This window comes from Poecilia latipinna, unplaced genomic scaffold (genome assembly GCF_001443285.1).
Source record: "Poecilia latipinna isolate Pla-1442-1.1 unplaced genomic scaffold, P_latipinna-1.0 Scaffold1076, whole genome shotgun sequence".
Taxonomy (NCBI): Eukaryota; Metazoa; Chordata; class Actinopteri; order Cyprinodontiformes; family Poeciliidae; genus Poecilia; species Poecilia latipinna.
The window spans coordinates 83,832-93,678 of record NW_015113692.1 but is presented as its reverse complement, the minus strand read 5'-3'; the positions used below and the strand labels follow the sequence as shown (position 1 = coordinate 93,678).

Below are 9,847 nucleotides of genomic sequence, written 5' to 3'. Positions count from 1 at the left end.
TATATATATATATATAAAATGGTTGCTCACCATTATAACTGACATTTCTTAAAGTCTAAATATTTCCATGTTCAGTATGTTCCATGATGTAATTTTGAAGCCGTTTTGCAGTACTCTGAGCCTTGCCATTATCTACTGAAAGTCTTGCTCTCTCCCACTCTCTCATAGCTTTCTTGAATTGCAGAGAAGTTGCATAAAGTGCAGTTTCCTTTTTCTTCTGAACTCACCGCCAACATCTTGTAGATACTGAACAAAGCTAATTTTGAGTCATCACTCCAACAAGTGGTACATGTGGCTGACTGGGCAAAGATCAGATTGTTTTCAATTTTGACCAGTTGGTTCGCACTTTAGGGCCAATCAAGAACATCATCCAATTCCGGACAATTTCTTGGAATTAATCTCTCGTGTTTAGTTTTCTTCCATAATGTTCATCCCATGCAGTTTTAAGCTACTGAAGTTGTAAGCCAAGTGGATTGCTTCTCAAGAACATAGGGGAAAAATCTGCTCTCTTGGGCTCTTTAAGTAACCATCAAGGATCTTCTCTCATTAGAAAAAGCTTCATAATGCCTCAGGGCTTAAAGGGATGGGTTCAGCCTTCCTATGTGATGGAATATGCATAAGATGGCATCACTTCTGTCTGAGAATGCAAATTGGAATAGTTTTTTTTTTTTTTTTTTCCTCTGGATGATTGCCATGGGGTCTATGTACATGGCCTTATTCTCGTTTAACTTCCTTGCTTAATCAAGAAAAACCTCTCTCCCCTAAGGGCAGTTCCCAGTTTGCTCTTCAACTACTCCTTTTCTCATCTCTCCATCTTTATACACATATACACATGCACGCACCTCGGAGGCTCATAAAGCATTTCCCAGCTACTGCAGTATGATTATTCATATAGCAATGAGGCTGGATTGAGCCAGCTAGGCTGCGACAGTGAGATTGGAGGGTTTCCGGATGATGACTTAAGAGCACTGCATTTTCTCGCTCAAGAATAGCAAATTCAAACTTAATCAGGGCAAGCACCCATCCATTCTCTCTTTTCCAGCTAGCTCAACAAGGTTGAGGCCAAATTGAAAATGGAAAGCAGGAGACAAAAGTCAAAGTCTGGGGAGCATCAGACACACTCCCATCCTTTGTTTCTTTACCACGAGCCTGAGGTTTTCTCCCATGAGCGATGGGTTTCTCTTAGGGCAATCAGAGAAGCATTTCTGTTTCACTCAAAGAGGAGACATTAGTAAGATTAGCTTTCTTCCACTCGATCAGACCTATCTAAACCCTTATCTTTTTCTCATTCCTTGTCGCACACACTCTCACAATGTTCCAGATTTCCACACACAATGGCCACTGCCATCCATCACCCTGTAGGGCACCAGGTATGTTTCAGTGAAGCCCCAGCCAGCTCTCCAGCCAGCCTCCCAGCCGTCAGCTCTCCTCTTTTTTCCACAGGCCATGGTCACATCAGAAGGAGGAGGCAATGATGGTTCCTGATCAATAAAACATTGACTGCATTAAAGCTCATGAATAAGTCATAGAGGGAAGGAACTCAGTCGTTGGGACACACACATACACACACAGGGAAATTGGTTTTATTTAGGACAGAGAAAATGAACAGACTCAGAAAGAGAGTGAAGCAGAGACCCTAACTTAAGAGGTTTATTAGCAGCCGACCTACACTTTATGTTAAAGCTCCTTTTTTCTCCTCCACTACTTATCAAATTTGTAGCTGTTTTTTTTTTTTTTTTTTTTTTTTTTTTTTTTTATTTTAAGGGTTTTTTTATTGGGGGAACTAAAAAAAAACCCTCCCCTTTTTTTTTCCTTAAATAACNTTTTGTAAAACCCCTTTTTTTTTCCCCCTCTTTTTTCAAATTTTTAGTCTGTTTTTTTTTTTTTTTTTTTTTTTTTTTTCTCAAGTTAAAGGGTCTGTATATTGTGGAAATGACAAAAAAGCTCATGCATCTCTTTGTCCTAAGACTACCTAAATATAATTAATTAATTTGCCTCCAATGGCTTTACATTTTGCCATACGACTGTTTCTTGATTACACAAAGAAAAGGGGAACTTATTTGGTAATTAGGAGAGTCAAGAAAAATGTACTGCTCTCACTCAAATTTGCTGAGGTTTTACCAAAACAGTCAACTCAGACAGGATGAAGTTGTGTTTGAGAATGAGGTAAAACTCAGACAACTTTTGCGAACTGCTTTGTGCTCTGAATTTCAAACAGCTTGAACAAAAACTAACAAATGGACGGCCTTCTAAGTTGCCACATTGACAAAGATAAGGAATTAAAGTCTTGTAACCATTTTAATTTTGTTCTTTGATGTGCCATAATGTTATTGCACTTTGTCTTTCATGTGTGAGTATGCACACTTTAATTAGACCCTATTTTTATTTCCTTTTCTTTCTGTTTTTTTTGTTTGTTTGTTTGTTTGTTTTTTTGCATTTGGGTTTGCCCAGGATAGAAAGATATGCACTTTTCTCAAACATTCAACAAAAAAAATGTAAATGCATTCAGTTAGGATTTTATAAAATTGGAATTGTTTAGATCACAGCATATTCATGACTTAGAACAGTCTAGTCAAAGTCCAGACATAAATCATTTTGAGAGCTGTGACTTAAAAATAGGTGATTTTATTGTAACCATGTCTTCTTTTCAGTTGACAATTCTTCATGTCCGAGTGTTTAAGTATCACATAAAGTCCCTGTGAAATAAATTGAGCTTTGTGACTATACTGTGTTAATTTGAATTTGAAGCAGTATGAATACTTCACTAAGATCCTGTATGTTTCAGATTCAATAACACTTGAAAGTACCTGACCTCGAACAATAGAAAAATTACATAAAAAGTGAGCGGTTATATTCTCGAATCCTGCATGCAACATTCTCCTCTTGAGATTTTTACTGCAGGCTGAACTGGGATGATTTGCTCCCTCAAAATGTATAATGAACGATGAGAAATATCGCTTCCCCCCCCCCCCTGTGAAACAGGAATGTTTTCAGAAGAGTTCTCAGAAAAGCTTTTTAGCAATTGTGCTTCCTTTTTAAAATGTGGTTTGCATGGCTCCTATTGTTAGAACTCACAAATGAATCCACAAGCTGTTCAGAACCGTATAAGTTTGAACATTCTGATTAAATAGTACCCAATTAAAATGTCAAAAATAGAATCGCCTGAAACGGCATAAACGCGATAAAGTTAATTAAGAAGTGTTTAGAAAAACTCGCAGGTGTAATCTTTTGAAGGTGGATCACCGTGCTACAGTTGTAATTGGAAAATATTGATGACTGGCAAGTAACATTACAGGAGAGTTGCCTTTCATGGAGCAGCAGGCAGCAGGGCTCTGCCGTCCTCGCTGCACTGTTCAATTAGAGCATATGATTAGTGTAGACTGTCTCAAGTGAAATTGAATCTATCAGCCTGGTTCAGATTACCACAGGTCCCTGCAATTCAGCTATCACTTTGTCTCTGTCGCACTAATATAACACTGACTGAATGAATGATTTCTGCTTAAGGCGACGCTTGATTGAAGCTGATTGCATTTTGCAGAGGTTTATTATATTTCCGTAATTTATCATCACGGGGCTGGAGTTTGTGTTTGCGAGGCTACATGCAGGTGGTTGTGAAGGAAGGGAGGAGAAAAAGCAGCTGGAGCTCTGCAACCAGTGTCATGTTTATCTCTGTTTTTCTTTTCCTTCTTGCAGGGTGCCGGAGCCAAGGGCGAACCCCATGGACCCACGGGACCTTGAAGACAATGATTCTGGACCGTCCATGGACCACGCCCCGTGATGTGAGCGGACCAGACTCCTCGTGCATCTACCTGTCCTTGACGATTTGCTTCAGCCCACCATCAGCCCAGTTGAGCCGTCAGGCCGGCCCCTTCTCTGTCAGTCATTTCCACCCACCACTCTCCCGCCTCCCCTCCCTTCCACAGCAGTGACCTTGAGAGGAGGCTGCAGTGACAAATATGGATGGCCACAGCTTTTCCACACTCAAACTTTTTTTTCCCCTAATTTCTCGCTTGCTACAAACTTTCTTTAATTGAAGCGCTGAAGTTATGTGCAATCAATTACCATCAGGCTCAATTTTCACAACCAACCAGATTTGTGGCTCACTGGTGAGCCTGGCTGATTCAGATAGGAGTTTGGGCAGGCAGCTGTGAAAAGCAGCTGTTAAGCTCAACAGATGTTAGAAAAACAAAAGTATGTGATGCAGTGAGTTACACTCCTCGTCTATTTGGAATATAATTATGGTTCTGCCATTCAGCCTTATATCTTAAAGAGATTTTATTACGTCTAGTGGTGCACTGATCGGACTTTGACTGGCCGATACCAATTTCTAGTTTACTTTGAGGTCTGGCCTCCTGGTTCCAAATTTGTCCATTGCTGATTTTTTTTTTCCTTTTAGGAACTATATGCCATGGAAAAGAGAACAGAATTAAAAATGGGCTGCTCTTTCAGAATTTAAGGAATTACATGATGCATGTTAATTGGGACAGATATTTACATTCACTGTTTAAAAACTATATTTTCCTTTTTTTTAACAATGATTAACAAAATTATTTGAATTTGCTAAATAACATGCAAGATATTTTTTATTGCTATTTTAAAACAAATTGTTCTAAAATTTGATAGAAATATTCATGTCTTGGGTCTAATGGAAAATATTGATGACTGACAGATGACCGTCGGTTCATCTTGGGTTTTCTTTCCTTCAGTAATTTGCTGCCCCCACAATTTTTTTAATGGTATGGAGTTCAGCACTTTGTAGTGACCACTTCCAAAACACTTTGTCCTTAGTCCAGTTTGTAACTAATTTGCCAGTATGATTAAGGTTCTTGTCCATTTGAAAGACCCATTTGAGCCCAAGCTTTAGCTTCTTGGACGATGTGTGGAGATGTTGATTTAGTATTTCCATCTCCTGGTCTTTCTTTCCCTCTTATGTTGTGAAATGTACCACTCCCCTCTGCAGTTCTCACTCAGCAGCAACTAGAAGATACATTTCTCTGTGCACAATATCATACAACGAAGCAGCACTTTTGAGATGTTGCCTTAAAATACATCCACGTGTTTGCCTCTGCGTAATTCAAATGTTGTGAATTATCCGGAAGCTTACAAAGCCTTTATATCATCATCTGGGGTTTCCTAAGTGCTTGAAAGGCCTTTATACCTTTGTGTATGTAAACTACAGAACTTGAAGAGATTAACAAAAAAAGAAAGGAAAAAAAAGCAAGTCTCTAGATATGCTGGGATTTTAAAAATTTGATGTTTTATGCAGTGTATGTAAATATTTTTTCTTCAGCTGTAACCATCAAAGTATGTGTTCCTTACAGGCATGGGCTGGTTTCCATTATCAAATTATTCCAAGGTTATAAAAAGCTGTGGTTTCAAACTGCTAACATTTTCCAGCACACCATTCAAACTGTTTTGAGTCTTTTTGTTTAGGTGCAAGACAAAGTGCGACAGGAACTGGATCACTGCCCCTGCCTGCTGCTGTTCAGCTGGCTGAACTCTGTTTCCTTTCGTACAAAAACAGATGAATTTGGCAGCTTGGAAACATTTCCAATTAAACTTTGGGAAGCTAAACGATCACCAACAGCCCCTGTTATTAAGCTAAGCTCAGTTTAGAGTTGGAGTAATTCATAGTTAATGAATGAAATTATTCAGTGAGAATTTAGGTGATACAGATGTTTTGTTAAAAAAAAAAATTTTGCGAATACAATAAAGCCATGATGTTTGTGTTCAAGTTTATCATAACTTGAGGATTTTAGCCCAGCCCATGTCCAAACCCATCTTTCATCTGATTTTTAACTGAAACACAAAAGTAATCCATGTTCATGCTGTTTGTTGATGCATCTGTAGTTCACAATGGTGAAAGTTCTCAGTTGTTATTCATTTAATTAACTGGCAAAAAGGAAAAATTTGCCCAGATTTGATCTCTGGCCAGTTTTACGTTCATCTGTGTACAAGGGTGGTATTTTGATTGAAAAAGGGGGAAACAAAGCAAAAATAAAATAAAATAATTGGTGTTTTGTTCTGTGCCATACTGTGGCCTTCACTTCTGCATTTGCTGTTTAAAAATGTTTTTAGATTTGTTCCTCTTGTGTTTCTTGGATGATTTATAAAACTCAAGGTGTGTTCCGACACCTATTGACTAGTAAATGTTGCTGAATCTTTTAAAGGAAGCTTCAATTTAGCTGTGCAAAAACAGCGTTTCTGCATTTACCAGCTCCATGTGTACTGTAACGTAAAGCTTCATTACTCTCGACCCGTCAGCAGCGTATGACGGATTGCAGTCCAAAGATGCGAATGCACTTTCTACCTTGACCTGCTGAGTCGCAGCTGTCACTCATGATGCATTGCCACAGTTTTGTGTTCATATCAGCAATTTGTTTTTTTGTTTGTTTTTTTTATTGTGATTCATTCTGTTGCCTTAATATCTGAACTGAAATGCTGTTGATATTTGGGATGGGTTTCAAAATCCTTTTTTTCACTACAGTAATGCTGCTCAGAAATGTACTAAAGTTGTATACCTACTCGAGGGATTTGTTAATGTGTCAACAGCCGATTGAAAAAAAAAAAAAAAAAAACAGCAAGATCTTATTCTGTATTGTTATTGTGACAGCAGGCAGGAGTCTGACTGTTCTGTTGTAATTTGTCTGTTTTGGTTTTAAATCTATAAATAAACAGTCTGCTTCTTAAAACTGGAGGTAGATGACATTTATGTTTCCATTTTAAGAAATTGTATTGTATTTTATTTGACTCATGCAAAACTCGGGGAAACAGCTGAAAAGCATCTGTCAACCAGTCAACCGAGTCGGTGGTATCAGCAAAAAAAAAAAAGAAACCCTTACAGCCATGTAAGATTTTTCTATGATTGATGGAGACAGGAAGAGTGATGAAGTGGCTTAAAGAAGAATTCAGGATGGGGAGAATTTCAAGTTCTTTCTTCATTAAAATTCAAAGCAGCAGCACATCCAGATAGGACTGGGAATAAGATGTTTAGGAGCAGGGGGAAGGCAGAGCCTGAGCGATCTTTGGGGTTTCCTCTCCTCTCTCTCTGCCCAGAGAGACTGATGTATTTAACCAAAATCCTTGCCTCCAAACAAGCCAAAAAAAAAAAAAAATGCTGATCAACTCCTGAACTCAATCTGAAACCATTTGTGTCTTTGCTGTTTATTTTCTTCATCTCATCTCTTGACAGACGCGCCATCTGGTGCGCATTAGTGCCACACCTGTTCTCCTATCTGAGCCGTTTCATCCTCTCTGCCTATAATGGAGAAACCGGCCCTAATACATTGATTCACAGATACTTATTTAGCCACCGCTGCTTGCTACCCTGTTGGAAATGGACAATTTTACATTTTCTTCTGAGCTTAGCTCTTGACCTTAGGTGCTCATAGGCTAGTACCCTGATGACTGTGCCCTGGTGCATTTAAATTCACCTTGCGAGAATTTCTGTTGCAGTTGTCTGCAGATACAGCAATGTGCCAAAGTACTTCCCTCCTCTAAAGATTTCTTCTTGTTGCGCTTTAATGTTTCAGATCTTCAAATATCTTTCACATCAGACAAAGATGACCTGAATAAATACAAAACGCAGATTTTAAATGATTTCCCAGTATTCATTTTGCAGTCTTGTCACAGCAACTTAATGGCAGTTGATGCTCCTAAAGGTGGCACACCCTGTTATTAGATTTAGGAGGCAATCTTCTCATCAGGCCTGGTGGGTTTATTTCACCAAATGAATACGAAAAAACACATATTTAGTATTTACCAGCGTTATAGCTTTCTAATAGTAACATTTATTTGCAATGTTTCAAGAAAAGCAACATCTGTAAGAGGTGGAATACTTTGTCGCAGTATGCTCCAAGCACAGGTGCCTTCAAAAAGAGAATAATAATCCACTCTTTATATTCATTTCGTATGATCAAAGCAATAATAAAGAACCTGAAAGGGGGACAATGTGCATCTTGTCAGTGGAGGAAATGGAAAGAAGAAGATTGTCTGATCTCATTTAGGCAGCGAGACCACAGGGTTGCTTTTTATCCTCCTCCCCCTCCACTCCACACCCAATTACACCTGCTCTTCCAGGTCCACATGACTGAGCATGTTCACACAGAGGCACAAGGATGTGCTAATAAACAGAAGTACCGCCTTAAGACCCTCCGCTCTCCTGATGGGGCCAAAAAGGACTATTTGTGTATTTGTATTGACATAAATTAATTGCTTCATGGCTTGTGAGATTGAATTAGCTACGTGACATGCGTGCTAGTGGTGAAGCAGCTTGATTGCTGCCTCTAATGGAGCCTGTTTCTCTGGCATCCTTATAAGAAGCCGGTCGGAGTCTGCGGCTTCAAGGTAATGAAGCAGATTAACAAAAAACCTGTTATGACACACCTTAATGATTCTGTTTATTGCAGTGGAAGAGATGGCGAAAATTCTGATTTCTTTACCCCAGGAAAAACAGTTTCAGACAGATGTGTGTGCATCCCATGTGCTTAAAAATATGTATTCATGTGTAAAAAAAAAAAACCAACAAAAAAACAGCTATTATGCAGTGAGCCACGCCTACGCTATCTGTTTTTATCACTGAAGAAAATGTATTGCTTGACTCACAGTTAATGTGCTTTCTTATTTTATTTTTCCCCTTTCTCTCTTCACATTCACACAAAAATGCACAAAGTCAATAAAATAGCCATTATTGTTGGAATTTAAGCTTAGATTTTGAAGTCATTCAATGTAGAGCTGCAGAAAAAGCAACCGCTGGCGATCACGCTGAAATACCTGGCTTGATTTATCGTGGCCAATGAAAAATTGTGTTTTTAAGTGTAAGTTTTTCTCCCCTGTTTTAACTTGTAGGGGTTTTAAATCTGGACTGCATTTTTGCTCCATAAAAAAGGAAATGTGGCCACAGAAAGAGGAACATCATCAGACTTGCACTATTCAGAAGAAGAAGAAAAAAAGAAGTTGCACATTTTAAGTGTTTGAGCTTCCCTTCTCTCATTATAGAATAGTTTAGGGTAAGTAAAAAGGTCTAAAATTATCTTATGATGGTTTATTTTTTATGTCCTTGTTGATAAAAACCTGTTGAACTGAAAGATGGTCTCAGTGTGCGCTACTGTTTTTTCTTCTCTCTTTTCAATTTTAGGCATATGCGGCACATCTGTGAAATATTAACAGAGATGGATTTTTTTTTTTTTTTTTTCCCCTGGTCGTTGAATTTGTGACTCATATGAGTTCCTGCTATAGCAGGATGGAGACTGTAGACCATCCCAGACTGACTGACAGTAGGTATCTGTCAAAAGTGGCAGGTACAGACAGCTCTCTGGCAACTCGGCCTCATGAACAATGACTGGGTGGAGACGAGACAGGCCATGGAATCCATCTCTGCTTTCGACAGCCCCCATCGCTCTATGATACTCAATTCAGCAGAGGTACCTTAAGGCTCCTCTCCCCATCCCCGATGCGGTCTTTTTCGGCATCCCACTTAAGTGAGTAGTGAGAATTATAGAGGCTGAAATGAGGGGGTGAGACTAAAAGGATACAGAGATCAAAAGACCAATAGATGAGTCAGTTTCCAGCAGCGTTTAAAATGGGAAAAGTGAATATGGTCACATTTCTAAGAAATAGCCAAATAACTTGCAGGGCTGATGAGTTCAATTTAGATCATTTAGGATAACATGGGTTTACACAGTTATAAGTTTAAAGTGGAAAATTTAATATCTGATCAGCTAGTATGACACAATTTAGTGAAATAATTTTTTCCCCAGTCGTTTACCTTTAAATGTGCTTCAAGAGGTTTTTTTAGAAACCTGCTTTGAAAGTAATGCTAGTGAAGAAGTAAAACTGGCCATTCCAA

The 9,847-nt window shown here is 38.7% G+C and overlaps 1 protein-coding gene across 1 annotated transcript in view; it reads left to right on the top strand.

Annotated features, from left to right (window-relative positions):
* trim44 (tripartite motif containing 44) overlaps positions 1 to 5,979 on the top strand; it is a 59,985-nt gene extending 54,006 nt beyond the window's left edge. The window contains exon 6 of the mRNA XM_015051960.1: positions 3,694 to 5,979. Coding sequence (XP_014907446.1) covers positions 3,694 to 3,778 — 85 coding nt within the window. The 3' untranslated portion in view covers positions 3,779 to 5,979. The remainder of the gene's footprint in view (positions 1 to 3,693) is intronic.
* Positions 5,980 to 9,847: the final 3,868 nt, after the last annotated feature.